At 54.7% G+C, this 18,216-nt stretch overlaps 2 protein-coding genes across 2 annotated transcripts; one reads left to right on the top strand and one right to left on the bottom strand.

The window, feature by feature from the left end:
* Positions 1 to 6,198: 6,198 nt before the first annotated feature.
* Positions 6,199 to 12,872, bottom strand: LOC118696105 (T-lymphocyte surface antigen Ly-9-like). The gene is made up of 8 exons (XM_036398047.2): positions 12,783 to 12,872; positions 10,211 to 10,504; positions 9,672 to 9,941; positions 9,087 to 9,197; positions 8,775 to 8,819; positions 7,908 to 7,960; positions 7,381 to 7,476; positions 6,199 to 7,234 (listed from the first exon to the last, which is right to left on the bottom strand). Exons 1-8 carry the CDS (start codon positions 12,835 to 12,837, stop codon positions 7,181 to 7,183), a joined length of 978 nt encoding a protein of 325 aa, XP_036253940.1. The 5' UTR covers positions 12,838 to 12,872; the 3' UTR covers positions 6,199 to 7,180.
* Positions 12,873 to 13,509: 637 nt separating this feature from the next.
* On the top strand, positions 13,510 to 16,681 carry LOC118696118 (uncharacterized). Its single transcript, XM_036398066.2, has 5 exons — positions 13,510 to 14,002; positions 14,458 to 14,790; positions 15,170 to 15,487; positions 16,084 to 16,194; positions 16,333 to 16,681. The coding sequence occupies exons 1-5, from the start codon at positions 13,516 to 13,518 to the stop codon at positions 16,335 to 16,337; spliced, it is 1,254 nt and encodes a 417-aa protein (XP_036253959.2). The 5' UTR covers positions 13,510 to 13,515; the 3' UTR covers positions 16,338 to 16,681.
* Positions 16,682 to 18,216: the final 1,535 nt, after the last annotated feature.

Raw genomic sequence — 18,216 nt, 5'->3', positions numbered from 1 at the left:
TTTCCCATTTCCCCAGGAATTTTCCCTTTTCCCCAGAAATTCTCTTTTTCCCAAGAATTGTCCCTTTTTCCCAGGGATTCAGTTTTTTCCCAGGAATTTTCCCATTTTCCCAGGAATTTTCCCCTTTTTCCCAGCAGTACCGGGGGCTGGGGAGGGTCTGGCTGGTCCAAGGGGGTCTCAGTGAGCTCCGGGATTTTTGGGATGGGGTCGTGGACGTGGGGCTGGACCAGAGCCCCCAGATCTGCAAGGGAAGGGTTGGGATGAGATCTGGGAACCGCCGGGATTTGGGAATTCCGGAGCTTTAGGATCACCCCAATCCCATGGGAAGGGACATTCCCACCGTCCCAAAGTGGAATTGGGCGCTTCCGGGGATGGGATAACCAAATATCCCAATAAGATTGAACATCCCAGAAAAAAAATAAAATACCCCAATAAAATCGAATATCCCGGAAAAAATAAAATATCCCCATAAAATTAAATATCCCAGTAAAAAAAAAAAATTAAAAAAAATAAAAAACACCCCAATACAACAAAATATCCCAATAAAATAAAATATAAAAGAAAATATCCCTGTAAAATCAAAATATCTCAATAAGATTGAATATCCCAGAAAAAATAAAATATCCCAATAAAATTAAATATCTCAGAAAAAAAAAAAACAATAAAAAACACCCCAATACAAAAAAAATCCCAATAAAATAAAATAGAAAGTATCCCGGTAAAATCAAAATATCCCAATAAAATTGAATATCCCAGAAAAAATTAAACATCCCAATAATATTGAATATCCCAGAAAAAAATATCCCAATAAAATTGAAAATCCCAGAAAAAATTAAATATCCCAATAAAATTAAACACCCATTAAAAAACCACCCCAATACAACAAAATATCCCAATAAAATAAAATATAAAAGTAAAATCAAACACCCAATTAAAAAAAAATACCCCAATAAAATAAAACACCCCAATAAACACAAACATCCCAGTTACCCCAGTTACCCCAGTTACCCCAGCCCCACAGGGCTCACCTGAGGAGTCGCTGCCGCCCGTGGCCCTGTCCCGGATCCCTGTGACCAGAACAGACCCAAAACTTGGATTTTCCACCCCAAATCCCCTTTGGAAAACCCCAAAACCAGCCGAGCCTCAGTTTGGGTTTGGAGCGGGGAAAAAACCCCAAAACCCCAAAAATTTGTGTGAACTGGAGGAGCAAAGGGCAGAGCTGACCCCAAAAGAGGCAAATTTGAGGTCAGATGGGAAATTTGGGATGAATTTGGGGAATTTTGGAGCCGGATGTGAGCACGGGGGAGCCCCCAGCCCTGAACTGTGGCCATGGGAGGGATTTGGGATCAGGATCCCCCTGGTGGTGCTGCACCCCAAAAAGGGACATTTTGGGGCACTTTTGGAGGTTTTGGGGTGGTGACTTCTGGGTCTTTTTGGGGCACTTCTGATTATTTTGGGATTGTGGCCTCTGGATCTTTTGGGGTTTTGAGGTTTTGACTTCTGGATCTTTTTGGGGCATTTCTGATTATTTTGGGGTTGTGGTTTCTGGATCTTTTGAGATTTTGACTTCTGGATATTTTGGGGTTTTGGGGTCGTGGCTTCTGGATCTTTTTGGGGCAGTTCTGATTATTTTGGGGTTGTGGCTTCTGGATCTTTTGGGGTTTTGGGGTTTTGACTTCAGGATCTTTTGAGGTTTTAACTTCTGGATCTTTGGGGGCATTTCTGATTATTTTGGGGTTTGTGGCCTCTGGATCTTTTGGGGTTTTGGCTTCTGGATCTTTGGGGGCATTTCTGATTATTTTGGGGTTTGTGGCCTTTGGATCTTTTGGGGTTTTGAGGTTTTGGCTTCTGGATCTTTTGGGGCATTTCTGATTATTTTGGGGTGGTGGCCTCTGGATATTTTGGGGTGGTGGCCTCTGGGCGTTTTGGGGTTTTGGGGTTTTGGGTCTGACCTTTGTCCTTGGTCCTCTGGTAGGTGACAAAGAGCACGAGCAGGGCCAGCACCACGAAGATGACGGGGGACCAGTACCGGGCTGAGACGCCCGAGGAGGCTCCTGTGGGGACAGAGGTGACCGGGGGGGACAGCCTGGGACATTCCAGGGTCCCCTCGGGAGGGTGGCAGGTGCTCTGAGGGGGTGACGCGTCCCCCAGGAGAGTGACAGGTCCTCCAGGGGTGGCGTCACCTCCCCACCATGGTGACAGATCCTGGTGACAATGACAAAACTCATTGGGACAGTGCCACGTCCCCAGAATGGTGACAGACCCCTGGGGACAATGACAATGACAATGACAGTGCCACGTCCCCACGATGGTGACAAATCCTGGTGACAATGACAATGACAATGACAGTGCCACCTGCCCATGACGGTGACAGATCCTGGTGACAATGACAATGACAATGACAGTGCCACATCCCCAGAATGGTGACAGACCCCTGGGGACAATGACAATGACAATGACAGTGCCACGTCCCCACGATGGTGACAAATCCTGGTGACAATGACAATGACAATGACAGTGCCACCTGCCCATGACGGTGACAGATCCTGGTGACAATGACAAAACCCATTGGGACAGTGCCACATCCCCACGATGGTGACAAACCCCAGGGGACAGTGCCACCTGCCTGGTGACAGTGCCACCTCCCCGGGGACGATGCCACGTCCCTGGGGACAACGCCACCTCCCCACAGTGGTGACAAACCCCTGGGGACAATGCCACCTCCCCGGGGACAATGCCACCTCCCTGGGGACGATGCCACGTCCCTGGGGACAACGCCACCTCCTCCCTTTCCCTGGAACTCACGGCTTTGGTTCCCCGCCGGTGTCACCGCCAGGTCCCCGAGGCTCCCGGGAGGGCTCGTGGTGACCCTCGGCCACGTTGTCGCCGTGTCCCCGACCCCGGCGGCCGTGCTGGGGTGTCCTGGTGGCTCCAGGGGGTCCCGTGTCCCCTCCGGGGTCTCCTCGGTGCCGTTCCCGTTCCCCGACTCCTCTTCCTGGAAGCCGAGAGCTGGGGATTTGTGGGATTTGGGATTTTTTCCGTTCTCCCCCAAATCCGGGGGTCAGGAATGGGAATGTCTGCCCCAATGTCCCCTCAGGGGCGTGGGACAGGGTTTGGGGACAGCACCAGAGGGTGAAAGGTCAGGAGGGGCCCCAAAAGGAAATTTTGGGAAAGAGGAGAGGGAGGGAAATCCCGGGAATTCTGAGGGAGAGGGAACGGGATCCCAGGAGCAGCCGGGAACCTTCCAGGTAGGATTCGGGATGGAGATCCCGGAAATTCTGCCCCCAGAAGGTTTTTGGGCCCTGGAACAGCTCCCCAGGGAATGATCCCAACCCCAAAACCTCCAGGAGGGTGTGGAAAACGCTCCCAGACAATGGGCAGGATTTTGGGGTTTTTTTGGGATTTGGGGATTTGGGGATTTGGGGATTTTTGGATTTTGGGGCTGGGTTGGATGATCCGGGTGGGTTTTTCCGGCTCAGGAGGTCCCACAAGTCTCCAAGGGGGCTGAGCTCGAGCGGAGCAGCGGCCCCACATCCTGTGGGGTTCACACCTCGCCCCCGACAACCAAAACCCCAAATCTGTCAGGTTTTCACAATGGAAAATGGGGGCTGGGGCTAAGCCGAGGCTGTTCTGAAACCCAGGAGGTTTTGGGGTTCTGCCAGCTGCAGGGAATTATAAAATACCCCAAAATATCCCAAAATATCCCCGTTTGGGGCATGGAATTGGGGGATGTGAGGTGGAAGGACCCACCAGGATCATCCAAGTCCCATTTGTGGCCCTGACGAGATTAAAACCAACAAAACCAACCCAAAACGGTCCAAAAGCCTCTCCCGATGCTCTGCTGGGGTGGGCTGGGATGGATCTGGGGAGCTGGGACAGCTCAGAAGACCCCAAAACCCTCTTGGGAACACAGCCCAGGCTCAGCAAAGCCTGGCTCAACCCAAACCTGAGCTTAACCCCCAGGAAAAGCCCTCCAGAGACCTCCCTGAGCTGCACCTGCTGCCTTCAGCCCCTTCCTCTTCCTCGTCCTCCTCATCCTCGCTGCGGCCCCGCGCCCCGAGCCCCCCGGCCCCACTCACCGGCCCCGGAGCAGAGCAGGGCGAGGCAGAGCCCCCCAAAGCCTCTCGGGCCCATCCTGCCCTGCCCGGCCCCTCGGAGCCGCCTCCCTTCCCCTTTCAGGAGAGGAAGCGGCGGTTGCTGAGAAAAGGTGGTGAAATCGGGGGAGGAACGGGCAAAAAACATCCCTGAGGTCCTTCCTCCACACCATGGATCATCTCTTCATCCCATGGATCATTGCTCCAATCCATGGATCATTGCTCTAATCCATGGATCATTGCTCCGATCCATGGATCATTGCTCCATCCATGGATCATCTCTCCATCCATGGATCATCCCTCCCTCCAATCCATGGATCATCTCTCCAATCCATGGATCATTGCTCCGATCCATGGATCATCTCTCCATCCCATGGATCATTTCTCCAGTCCATGGATCATCTCTCCATCCATGGATCATTGCTCCAATCCATGGATCATCCCTCCCTCCATCCATGGATCATCTCTCCATCCCATGGATCATTGCTCCAATCCATGGATCATCTCTCCAATCCATGGATCATCCCTCCATCCATGGATCATCTCTCCATCCCATGGATCATCTCTCCAATCCATGGATCATCTCTCTATCCATGGATCATCTCTCCATCCCATGGATCATCTCTCCAATCCATGGATCATTGCTCCAATCCATGGATCATTGCTCCAATCCATGGATCATCTCTCCATCCCATGGATCATCTCTCCGATCCATGGATCCGTTTCTCCTTGCCGTGGGATTGCTCTTCCATCCCATAGAACCATTTCTCCATTCCATGGAGGAATCCAATGGATTTGTGTTCCGGGCCGCAACGCGAGATGTTTTCCATTCCCATCTGCATGGCAGATCACCTTTGTCAAGCGGGCAGTTTTCCTTATCTCTCTCTCTGAGTGACCACACTCACACCTCCCTGGGGAGGGGACACCTGCTGATAACAGCCATGGAATGTCCCTGCATGGCTGATAAGAACTGCAGCATCCCATTGGCAGATGGGAGCCCAGAGGGAGGAGCCAAGCATTCCTGCCTGGATATAATCTGGAGATTCTGGGACACCAGCCAAGCATTCCTACCCGGATAGAATCTGGAGATTCTGGAACACCAGCACGGCTTCTGCACTGGATTCCCCAGAGGAGCAGCAGCTGCCTCTTGCCCTGGATCTGCAGAGGAAGAATCCATCCTTCTCTCCAGGATCCCTGCTCCAGCAGAACCAGCCCTGGCACTGCAGGAGGGCTGAGCCGCAATTCCAATGGTTCTGCTGCCCACACCCTGGCCCACAGGGTGTCAGCCTGGGTGCTGACGCTGGCACTGTTGGTTTGGTTCGCTGCATTCTTTATTTTATCCTTTTATTTTTTTCCTCTTTCCCTATCAAAGAACTCTTATTTCCTGCTCCCATATTTTTTGCCTGAGATCCCCTTAATTTAACATTTACAGCAATCCAGAGGGGTGGGCAGGGTTCACATTCTCCATCCCAGGGGAGGCTCCCGCCTTCCTTAGCAGCCTCCTGTCGTTCCAAACCAAGGCACTCAGGTCCACCCCAAACCCCAGATCCCAGATCCCGAACCCTGGCCCTGCAGGGATTGGTGGGGCCGAGGTTCTCTTGGGGGCTGGGGGCTGTGAAATTTAGAACGTTCCGGAGGTGGAGAAAGGGAGCAGGTGCCGAAACCACACGAGCTCTGACGGGGGGGGCATCGCTTCTTGTTCTCTTTTAACTTCCTGGGGTTTATTTTTGGTGGTTTTCGGCCCTGCGAGAAGTTGAAGTTTTTGCAAGGCTCAAAATACCGCAGGACAGAGAGAGAGAGAGAAAATGAAATTACCAAAAAGCAACTTTTTATTTATAAAATTAACCATTTGAAAAACAGTAATTTGCAAAGGTTCGCTGAGCTAGCTGTTTTAACAAATGGGTTTTCTGTGCAAAAAAAGGACGCTGGTTTGGAGCCATCCCTGGAGGTCTCCAAAGAACCTCCAGGACGTGGGTCCGGGTTTCCAGGATTGGGATTGACGGTCCTGGAGGGCTTTTCCACCCTCAGGAATTCTGGGATCCCATGGAAAAACCCTCTGAAGAGTCTCCTCCAGCCTGCCTGGGAGTCCCGGCAGCTTTGGCAGGGTTTTGGTCCTGAATTCCAGTGGGAGAGGGTGGGAAAAGGAGCCTGAATCCCACAGAGCTGCCAAAACCATGGAGAAAGTCCCCAAAATCCTCCCTGAAATCCCAAAGAGAGGGAAACTGAGGCAGCAGGGATGGGGAAGGGGAAGGGGAGATTCCAGGAGGGGGAGATCCATGAGATCCAGCTCTGGAGCGGGATCGGGGATGTTGGAGCTGTTCTGGGGCCACCTTGTGGGGTCCTCTCTCTGACCAGGGAGTGGAGACCACTTAAACCAGTTCCAGGTCCTTTAAACCAGCTCCAGGTCTTTTAAACCAGTTCCAGGGTTTTTAAACCAGTTCCAGGGTTTTTAAACCAGTTCCAGGTCTTTTAAACCAGTTCCAGGGTTTTTAAACCAGTTCCAGCTCATTCTAAATCAGTTCTGATTCTTGTAAACCAGGTCTATACTCAGTAAAATAAAACTTTAAACCACTTCCAGGTTTTTTAAACCAGTTTCATGTTATTAAACCACTTCCAGGTCCTTTAAACCAGTTCCAGGTTTTTTAAACCAGTTTCATGTTCTTAAACCAGCTCCAGGTCTTTTAAACCAGTTCCAGGGTTTTTAAACCAGTTCCAGCTAATTCTAAATCAGTTCTGTTTCTTGTAAACCAGGTCTATACACACTAAAATAAAACTTTAAACCACTTCCAGGTTTTTTAAACCAGTTTCATGTTCTTAAACCAGCTCCAGGTCTTTTAAACCAGTTCCAGGGTTTTTAAACCAGTTCCAGCTTATTCTAAATCAGTTCTATTTAATGTAAACCAGGTCTATACTCACTAAAATAAATCTTAAAATTACTTCCAGGTTTTTTAAACCTGTTTCATGTTCTTAAACCAGTTCCAGATCCTTTAAACCAGTTTCATGTTCTTTAAACCAGTTTCATGTTCTTTAACCTTTTCCAGTCCTTTAAATCAGTCTCTTGTTCTTTAGACCAGTTCTGGGTCCTTCTAGACCAGCTCCAGGCCGGTCATGGTGGCATTTTCTGCTGTCCCACCACCCACCTGCAAGGACAGACGGACACAAGCTTGGTTTGGGGTCCTGGGGGCTGATCCCAGCCTTGGGGGGAGATCCAGGGTTTGGTTTAAGGCTCTGGACCCCTCTGTGCCCGTCCCCGCTCCAGGGGTTCCGTCCCCCAGCCCGGGCTCACCTGGTCTGGACGCTTGACCAGGGAATAAATGGTTGAGGAGGGTCCCCCTTCCGCTGGTTTGGCTTTGGCTCCATCAGGGACGCACCGGGGGAGAGGCTTTTAAAAGTTTTAAAATTAAAAAAAAAAAAAAAAATTAAATTTTAAAAGCTGGAAAAATGATCCCAAATCCAGAAACCCCACAAAGAGCCGCCTCCGGAGGTGTTTCCCATCCCAAGGCCAGGTTGGACCATCCTGGGACCGTGGGAAGCGTCCCCACCCACAGAATGGGACGATTTTAAGCCCTAGAACCCGCGTTTTATTCTGATCCCTCCAAAACCGAGATTCTGGGGCTGGGCACGGAGTTTTGGGCAAGTTCGGGTGCCCTTGGGCCACCTCCAGCTGTGGCGCTTCCCACTGGGAATTCTCAAAAGGAGCCAAGGATTGCCCAGCTGTCCCCAGGGTGTCCCCAGGGTGTCCCCAGGGTGTCCCCAGGGTGTCCCCAAGGTGTCCCCAGGGTGTCCCCAAGGTGTCCCCAACCCTGGACTCACCTGCTGGGAAGGCCCCACCTCGGCGTACACGGTTGAGTGGTCGTTTGCGGCCCCTGCGACTCGGGAAAGAAAGCGGGAATTTGGGGATTTGGGATGCAGGGAATGCGGGAATCCCAACCTCAGGAGTCCGGGCTTGGGCAAAACCTCGACCCCGAAGCCCCTCGGGGGTGCTGGAGGTGGGAATTGCTCCTCATCCCACCCTCCCTGGCGCCGTGGGGTCGGGATGAGCTTCCAGCACCAAGGACAGGGAAAATCCGCCTTTAAATTTGGTTTAAATCCCAAATTCCCGGCTGCTTTTTTGGAGGACAAATTCCGTTTGTTTCTCCTCCATGTGGTCCCCTCATTGCTCATGGAACAGAGCGGGGAAAGGGGGATTTAAACCCCTCAAAATCCAATTTTTGGGATAAACTTCCCATTGGAATTCCTGGGTGAGGAGGTGGGGATTGGACACAGCTTGGACTCGGTGGTCCTGGAGGGATTTTCCAACCTTGGGGATTCTGGAATTCTTGTCTGGACTGAGTTCCCAAGTGGAATTCCTGGCTTTCCCCCCCAAAATGTCTCTTATTGTATTTTATTTTTCCCCAAATTCCCTCTTTTTTTACATGATCCCACGGCTGCGCTCCCAGGTCCCCCTTGGTGGTCTGGGATGAAGTTTTCCGGCAAAAAAATGGAAGGAAAATGGGATTTCGGGAATCTGGGATCATCCCCTGGGACCAGCCCTTCCCGCTCCCCACCAGGACGGAGGGGTCTGGGTCCTTCAGCTCCGATCCCAAACCACAGCACCGGGGGTGGTTCCCCTGATCCTGAATGCAATTCCCTGGCTATTCCCGCCAGGAAAAAGGGCAGGAAACTGCCCCAAAACCCCACCTGTGTCCGCAGGTTTCAGCTGGGGGACGCGGAATTTCTCCCAGCCTGGGGGAGATGCGACAGAATCAGAACCACAAATCCACCCCAAATCGCCCCAAATCTGCCCCAAATCCACCCCAAATCCGCCCCAAATCCGCCCCAAATCTGCCCCAAATCCACCCCAAATCCACCCCAAATCCGCCCCAAATCCGCCCCAAATCTGCCCCAAATCTGCCCCAAATCTGCCCCAAATCAGCCCTATCCTGGCTCCGTCCCCCATCCCAGGTCCCACCTCCTGCTCCCCAGGCTCCAGGGATGGTTTTCCACGCTCACCTTTGGATTTCCACAAGAGCATGAAGAAAATCAACAAAAACGCCGCAGCTAAAATCCCGGCCAAGACAAAGAACCCGCTCCTGAGCCCGACCTGGCTGCTGGAGAGGGCGCCTGGAAAAGGGAGGAGATGCAGAAGATCTCAGGGGAGGGGGATCAGCCCATCCCAACCTCAACATTCCCATCCCAATCCCCAAATCCAACCTTTCCATGGCTCTCAGGGGAGCAGGATCAGCCCACCCCAAACTCAACATTCCCATCCCATCCCAACTTCAACATTCCCATCCCAACCTCAGTGTTCCATCCCATCTCATCTCCAAATCCCAATGTTCCCATGGCTGTCAGAAGATTGGGATCAGTCCATCCCAACCTCAACATTCCCATTCCTATCCCATCCCATCCCATCCCAACCCCAAATCCCAGCTTTTCCTGCTCTCAGGGATCAGGATCAGCCCAGCCCATCCCCAAATCCCAGCTTTTCCTGCTCTCAGGGATCAGGATCAGCCCATCCCCAAATCCCAGCTTTTCCTGCTCTCAGGGATCAGGTTCAGCCCACCCCACCTTTCCCCGCCTGTCCCCGGCTCTCACCTGTGCAGAGCACCCCGGGGCTGGTGATGGTGACGCTCCTGCTGCTGACGGGGTTCCGGGCCGTGCACGTCAGCGGCTCCGGCTCCTCCTGGGCTGTTTTGTTCACCAGCAGCACCACAGAGCTCCCGTCCCACGTGCGATTCCCCACCCTCCAGGTGTAGGAGACGTTCCCGAAGCCGGCGCCGGGCGCGGAGCAGCGCAGGGAGGAGCTGCAGCTCCCGCCCGAGCAGTTCTGGGCCTCGCAGGTCACCGTGGGCTCTGCCAGCTCCTCTGGGGGCACAGGGGGGTCACAAACCTCTCCTTTAGTGTGAAACCCCCCAAAACAGCACCGAAAGCACCCCCAAACCAGCACCAAAAGCATCCCCAAACCAGCACCAAAAGCATCCCCAAAACAGCACTGAAAGCACCCCCAAAACAGCACCGAAAGCACCCCCAAAACAGCACCGAAAGCACCCCCAAAACAGCACTAAAGCACCCCCAAAACAGCACTGAAAGCACCCCCAAAACAGCACTGAAAGCACCCCCAAAACAGCACTTACTGAACACCCGCAGGGTGAAGGTGGATATTTTATTCTCAATGGTTACAGAGTAGGTCCCGGCATCCTCCATCCTCAGCTGGGAGATGGTGAGCGCGAGGCCGTTCTCAGAAACAGCAAAACGGGTTTTGAATTTGTCTTTCAAAAATATGACGTGAAGAGGATCCTTAAATGCCACAGTCACTATGGGTTCATTCCCAAAAGACCAGAGCGCTGCATTTCCATCTGGGTTGTGGGTGCGGAAGGTCACGGACCCGCCCAGGACCCCGATCACCTCCTTGGGGTCACCGGCGCTCACTGGGGAGAGAAAATGGGGAGGGAACATGAGATGGGGGTGGGATGGAGGTGGGATGAAATGGGATGAAGCTGGGATGAAAAGCTGAGATTAAGGTTGGATGGAGGCAGGATGAAGCTGGGGTGAAGGAGTGCTGAGCATGGGCTGGAGACGGGATGAAGATGGGCTGAAGATGGGAAGAAAAGGGGAAATGAAAGTGGGATGAAAAGCTGGGGTGAAGTTGGGATCAAGTTGGGATGAAGCAGCTGAACCCAGAGGACGAAGCGGCTGAACCCAGAGGATGAAGCGGCTGAGCCCAGAGGACGAAGCTGCTGAACCCAGAGGATGAAGCGGCTGAGCCCAGAATGAAGCGGCTGAGCCCAGAGGATGAAGCGGCTGAACCCAGAGGATGAAGCGGCTGAACCCAGAGGATGAAGCCCATCCGGGCTGGGGCTGTTTGGGGGCTCATGGGGGGCTCATGGAAGGGTCCCTGGGTGAAGGAAGAGCACGAGGCCACCCCCAGGCCGAGCCCCCGCAGCCTCGTGAGCAGCCTCGCGCCAGGGAGGCTGGAGAGGAACTGAGAGGGAAAGGAGAATGAGGAGGAGCTGGAGACAGCCTGGCCCTGGGCACTGCCAGGGCTGCGCGGGGCAGCTCCACCACGGCTCCTCCAGGCTGAGCACTGCCCGTGGCCCCGGGGAAGGGAACCTGGAAACCGCGGGCTCGCCCCAACAGCTCCATGAACTTCTCACGTTGGGGGCACCAGACCTGGTGGGATCTCAGCATTCCAGGTGGGATCTCAGCATTCCAGGTGGGATCTCAGCACTCCAGAGATGAGAACCCTCCCACGCTCCTTTGGATGCAGCCCAGGAGAAGGTCCAGGATCCCTCTGGACCCATCCCTTCCCTCCAGTGACCACAGCACGGCCTTGGCTCACCAATTCAAGGAGGAAGGAGTTGTTTTTGTTATTTTTGCAACTTCCCATTTCCAATTAACTGTGTCACCCCATTTATACTGGGAATGGAGTTCTCCTTCCCAGTTTTTCTAACAGGGAACTGATCCTGCCCCAGCCCCGAGGTCAGGCTCGGAATTTCTGTCTCCCTCAGCCTCAGGCACCCCCGGGACACGGACAGAGGAGCACATGGCAGGAAAAAGCTGCAGGTGAAGATAAACTGGCAGGAAAAACAAAACCACGGGAATGGTTCACATGATAAACCCCCCAGAGGCTGTGGGGAAGGGCTGGGGCTGAACCTTGCCCAATTCCCTTCATTTAAGCCAAGAAACACCCCAGGATGAGACCTCCAAAAACCGGGAGGCAACGTGGAGAGGAGCAGGAGCTGAAGGCAGAGCAGGATGTCCGGAGAACATCTGGAGCAGAGGCTGGACCAGAGGTGGACACAGATATGGATATCATCACCTCTCTTCAGAGGGTTCCCATGGCCAGGAGAGAGGCCAGGGAGTCTTTTCCCCTGGTTGTCCCATTTTTCCCCCTGGTTGTCCCATTTTTCCCCTGGTTGTCCCATTTTTCCCCATGGTTGCCCAATCCTCCACCCCTCTGGAGCCAACCCCACACGTCCCCACCCTCGTGGGGTCCCCAAATTCACCCCAAAGCCCCCATGAGCTCCTTCCCAAGGGACAAGGAGCGCCGGGCACGTGTAAAGGGGAGCGAGGACGGAGCCTGGAGGTGAAAATGGAAGGGAGAAGGTTGGAGAGGGCTTGGAAAGGTTGGGAAGGTTCGCTCTGAGCACCAAACTCCCAGCTCAGGGACTCCAGCAGGACAGGGAGCTCCTGGAGCTGCTCCTGGAATTCTGGAGAGGTTTGGATTTGGAGGGAACTTAAAATGATCCCGTTCCACCTCCCAGAACCTTCCAGCATCCCAGCTGGCTCCATCCTGGCCTTGTTCACTCCAGGGATGGTGAATCCATGGAATAACTTCTGCCAGGAGCTCCTGGGCAGCAGCTGGCCAGAGATGGACCCCAGAGATGGACCCCAGAGATGGACCCCAGAGGTAAACCCCAGAGATAGACACCAGAGATAAACCCCAGAGATGGACCCCAGAGATGGGCACCAGATATGGACCCCAGAGATGGACACAGAGATGGACCCCAGAGATGGACCCCAGAGACGGACCCCAGCCCTCTCCCAGCAGGTTTCCATGGCACCAGGAGCTCCACGGCAGCCCTGGATCCCAACGTTGGGCACAAATCCACCCCATGGAGCTGCTCTGCTGGTCCCAACCATCCCTCGACTCCAAAAACCCCAAAACCACCCCAAGATCTCCTTCCCAGGGGACCCGGCACTCACCGGTTTGGTGGAGGAGCACGAGGATGGCGAGATGAGGGATCCAAAACACCTCCATGGGTGTCCGGAAACGGAGCAGATTTTGGGGCTCCAGCACCCAAAACTGCGCACCCTGAAGAGAAAGAGGAAGAGCGCCTGCGCGACTTTTCAGTGCTTGCTGGGAGGAAGTGACTGTGGCGACAGTGGCGCATCAAGGAGAAGCAATTCACACTTCAAAAATGGAAACTTCAGGTGTTGAGAAAACCAAAAACCGCTGAGTTTTCCATGGAAAGATAATGGTGGACCAAGAGTCCGTGTGGGACAAATGGCTCAGGTGCCCCGAGGGACCGGCGCCGGTTCCCTCAGCCTTGGCCATAAAGGAGCCGCTCCAGTCCCCTCGGTCCCCCCCAAAAGCCACCCCCAAACATGGGACAATGACAATTTTGGGAAACATCGCTTCCCCAGTCAGGATTATTCAGGGAAGGTCACATGAAGACGGTCGTGGCAAAATTTTGGGGTGAGAGGGAAGTGAGCTGGAGCAGATTAAAAAATGTTCTAAAACGTTCATTAAAAATAGATTTAAAATCCTAAAAACCAGCCAGGTTCCTCTGCCCCAGCGAGGAACTGGGAGCTGCTGACCCAGACTGGTCTGGGGTGGAAGGGACCTTAAGGACAAGATTTTGGGGCTGGAAAGGGGATTTGGGGGCTGGAACGAGGAGGATTTAGGGGCGGGAACAGGGAGGATTTTGGGGCTGGAATGGGAAGGATTTTGGGGTTGGAACAGGGATTTTGGGGCTGGAAAGTGCATTTTGGGGTTGGACATTCCTCCCCAAAGCTCCCGGTCCTGCTGCTGGGCTGCCCGAGCTGGGCACAGCGGAGCCATCGCGGTGTCCCCAAGTGCCCCCGGCGCTCGCTGCAAAGGGAAAGCAAAACCCCCCAAAAACCCCAAAATTGCCCTCCCGGGGCGATCCAAAGGAATTCCCTCCGAGCTTTGGGGCTGCGAGCGCCGCAGCCCCGACGTGTCCTTGTCCCCTCTGCCACAGGGGCGGCCGGGGGTGCCAGCTCCCCCCGGAGGAGGAGGAGGAGGAGGAGGAGGAGGAGGAAGGAGCCGGGGCAGAGGAAGTCCCCGGCGGGCGCTCGCAGCCCCGAGGGGTCCCCGCTCCGCTCCGAGATGTCCCCGCGCGGGGGTCGCCGCTGTCCCCCCGCGCTGCTGGCGCTGCTGCTGGGCCTGGCCGGGAGCCGAGGTGAGGAGGGGGCGCGGGGGGCCCGGGGGCGCCGCGGGGAATTGGGGAATGGCGGGGAATTGGGGAATGGCGGGGAATCGGGGAATGGCGGGGAATTGGGGAATGGCGGGGAATTGGGGAATCGCGGGGAATTGGGGAATCGCGGGGAATTGGGGAATCGCGGGGAATCGGGGAATCGCGGGGAATTGGGGAATGGCGGGGAATTGGGAATCGCGGGGAATTGGGAATCGCGGGGAATTGGGGAATCGCGGGGAGCAGCCGGAGCGGCGCTGGCCAGAGGGGCCCGGGGGATGGAGAGGGGCTGCGGCTGCGGCTTTGGGGGATTCTCCTCGCTTCTCTCAGCCCCCCCTTGGCCAGCGAGAGCCGAGCCGGGCCGGGCCCTGACGCGGGGCCGGTTCCCCTTCCTGGGATGTGGAGTTTGCCTGAAAGTCGCGACTTCCCGGGCTCTGGTTCAGGATTCCCGGAATGCGAAAATGCGCCTGTGTCCCACGCTGTGACCGTGGGAGGATCGCTGTGCCTGGCGCCGGAGAGGGAACCCCAGTGGGAGTGGACAGAGATCCACTGGGGGGTGAGAATGGACCCAGGAATGCAGCAGCGGATCCTGACAGCCCCCAGGGATGGAGATGCCTCCTACCTCGTAAGTCCTTTCCATGGGAGAGTGAAATTCCATCGGGGAAACCTCTCCCTGTGCATCTCCCCGGTTCGCAGGGATGATAACGGGCTCTATTGGGCCGAGTTTGAGAGAAGGCCAGTGATTTCAGTCCGGTGCTTCCGAGTGTCCGTGTGGGGTGAGTGGATGGGTCCTTCTGTCGCCTGTCCCTCTGTGTCCCCGTGTCCCTGTGTCCCTGTGTCCCCCTGTCCCCTGTCCCTCTATCCCTGTGTCCCCCTGTCCCTCTGTGTCCCCGTGTCCCTCTGTCCCTGTGTCCCTCTGTCCCTGTGTCCCCCTGTCCCCTGTCCCTCTGTGTCCCCGTGTCCCCCTGTCCCCTGTCCCTCTGTGTCCCCCTGTCCCCGTGTCCCTCTATCCCTGTGTCCCTGTGTCCCTGTGTCCCTCTGTCCCCCTGTCCCCCTGTCCCCTGTCCCTCTGTCCCCCTGTCCCCGTGTCCCCGTGTCCCCCTGTCCCCTGTCCCCGTGTCCCCGTGTCCCCTCTCAGCCCCGCTGTCCCCGCAGACCCCGTCCCGCAGCCGGAGCTGAGATCCCAAATCCTGGAGCGGGAGCGGGGCTGGTGCCGCCTGGCCCTGCTCTGCTCCAGCCCCGGGAACGTCTCCTACAGCTGGGCCTGTGCCGGGGCTGGCCCGGGGCCGATCCCGGGGCCGATCCCGGGGCCGATCCCGGGGCCGATCCCGGGGCCGATCCCGGGGCCGATCCCGGGGAGCCCCTCCCGGCTGCTCCGGAGCCTCCCCGAGGGCGCGGAACCCCAAATCTGCCTCTGCAACGTCAGCAACCCCGCGGGGTGGAGCGCGGCCCGCGCCGCCCTCACCTGCCCAGGTGAGCTCCCCGCGGGTCGCGGGGCCGGCAGGGACACAAACAGTGGTTTTAGTGCTGAAAAATATTACGTAGAAATCGTTTATGGAGGGGTAAATTATATAATTTTAAATTTATTTTATTTTGTGTCTTTTATTTTGTATATTACATACATTTTGCATGTAATATACATAATTTTTGTATGCATTCTGTGTAAAATCTATAGTTATGTACATAAAATCCATTTATATCTATAAAAGATGTAAGTATATATAATAGATATTTATATAATACACTTTTATATATAATGCATACCTATTTTTTATATATAATGGATAGTTATTTTATATATAATGGATAGTTATTTTATATATAATGGATAGTTATTTTTATATATAAATATACTTGTTTTATGTATTAAATGCATTATATATAATATATATAATATATATATTATATAAACTTATTTTTATATCCCTAATCCATAATTATTTATAAATTTTTTATTCTATATAAGGCAAAAATATCAATTTAGGGACTCACGGAATCCTGGGCTGGTTTGAGTGGGAAGGGAACCACAAACGCCAGCCCAGTTCCAGGATTCTGGGATTCTTTTCCAGTCATTCCAGGGAATTGCAGCCACTGGAGGCCGCTGGCCGTGGCCGTGGCCGAGGGGCTGACCCTGCTCCTCGTGGGCTTCGGCTGCTGGTGGAGGGAGAACTCCCGGGAAGGTTTGTCAGCAATGTCGGGGCAGGATCCCAAATCTGGGGGCTCTGACGCCAAACCAGCCCTCGGAACCCCAAAATCTGGGAGTTCTGGAATCCAAAAAATGCCCCGGAATGCCCCAAATCCCGCCCGTTTCCTTGCAGGATAACGGGGGTTACGGGCGCTTCCCAAACCCCGCCGGCCACCAGCGCCCCCGAAACCCCGGAATTCCCATCCCCGTGGAATTCTCCTCCTGGAAACTCCAGCGGCCACTGGGATCCATGGAATTGAAATATCCAGAAATTCGGCTTTTTCTCCCCAAGATTCGACCCCCAGCTGCGCCTTGGAGCAAAGATTCGGGGATGGAAAACTCCGGAAGGGATGGATTTGGGATTGGGCCAGTGGGATGGGTGAGAGTGGGAATTCTGTGGGGTTTTTAAGGGTTTGGAAATTTGGGAATTCTTTTCTTTTATTATTTTTTTTTTTATTGGTGCAAATACAGCTGAGCTGCGCAATGAACTCGTTTAATTAATTAATTGGCTGATTAGAGCCTGAATTACACCTCGGGCGCAGGGAGGGAGCGGGAATTTTTTTGGGAACTGGAATTCTGGGCTGGAATTCCGTGTGGGGATGGAGTGGGAGAGGTGACCCCGGGATCGCGATTTTCCTTGGGATCGCGATCCAAAGGGGCGGCGCCTCCCCTCCCTCATTCCAAAAACCCTCGTGACCGCTCCCGGGCGTTAATTGGGATCATTTACCGGGCGTTAATTGGGATCATCCACCGGGAGGGAATTTAGGGAATTGCGGCATTCCCGGTTTTTCCCCGGCGTTTTGGGGTGATCCCAACGCTTCCCCTGCTGGTGGAAGCCGGCGCTGATGGACGGGTGGGTGCGGGATTGGGCGGGAAAAGCTCAGGATTGATGAAAAGCGTGAAAAACCCTTTGGAAAAGGCGCTGGGAATGCCTGGGTGACATCTCCTGGAATCGTGGAAAATCCCGGTTGGAAAAGAGCATCCGAGCCACCCCAAAATCCAGAATTTTCCCTGAAATCCATCCCAAAATCCCCCCCTGGAGCAGCTCCAGCCCCTCCTCATCCCAAAGGACGAGCGCTGATGCCTCCGTCGGGGCGCACTAATTCATTCTAATGACCCTCATTTGCATACCGGCGTTAATTTGCAGCCCTCCAATCGCCGTCCCCGTTCCTCCTCTCTCGCTTTTGGCGAGGCGACACCGGCGGGGACGGGGACAGCCCCGGGCCGGCCCCAAGTGGGTCAGGGCGCAGCGGGGGTCCCTTTGTCCCCCTTTGTCCCCCTTTGTCCCCCTTTGTTCCGCTTTGTTCCGCTTTGTTCCCCCTTTGGTCGCCGCCCCCCGCCCGTGGGAAGGCGCCGAGGGCCGTTTGTCCCCAGCCGGGGGACAGCGAGGGGACAGCGAGGGGACAAAGGCGCCGAGTGTGGCCGGGGGGAGGAAGGGAGGAAGCCGGGCTGGGATTCCGGGATCCTGGAATTCTGGGATTCTGGGATTCTGGAATACTGAGATTCTGGGATCCTGGGATTCTGGGATTCTGGGATCCCGGGATTCTGGGATTCTGGGATTCTGGGATCCTGGGATTCTGGGATTCTGGGATTCTGGGATCCTGGGATCCCGGGATTCTGGGATTCTGGGATTCTGGGATTCTGGGATTCTGGAATCCTGAGATTCTGGGATTCTGGGATTCTGGGATCCTGGGATTCTGGGATTCTGGGATTCTGGGATCCTGGGATCCTGAGATTCTGGGATTCTGGGATTCTGGGATTCTGGGATCCTGGGATTCTGGGATTCTGGGATTCTGGGATTCCGGCCCCTCCTCGGCGGCCCCGGGAGATCCCGCGGGGATGGTTTGGGGATGGGGGAGGATCCCGGCAGGGAGCCGGGGTCGAGCCCGCCTGGCCAGACAGGGGTCAGTCGGTGTCCATCCGGTGTCCATCCGGTGTCCATCCGGTGTCCATCCAGTGTCCATCCGGTGTCCATCCGGTGTCCATCCAGTGGTCATCCAGTGATCAGCCAGTGGAA

This window comes from Molothrus ater, chromosome 29 (genome assembly GCF_012460135.2).
Source record: "Molothrus ater isolate BHLD 08-10-18 breed brown headed cowbird chromosome 29, BPBGC_Mater_1.1, whole genome shotgun sequence".
NCBI classification, from domain to species: domain Eukaryota; kingdom Metazoa; phylum Chordata; class Aves; order Passeriformes; family Icteridae; genus Molothrus; species Molothrus ater.
Note: the sequence above shows the minus strand (reverse complement) of the source record. Positions and strands in the feature narration are given on the sequence as shown.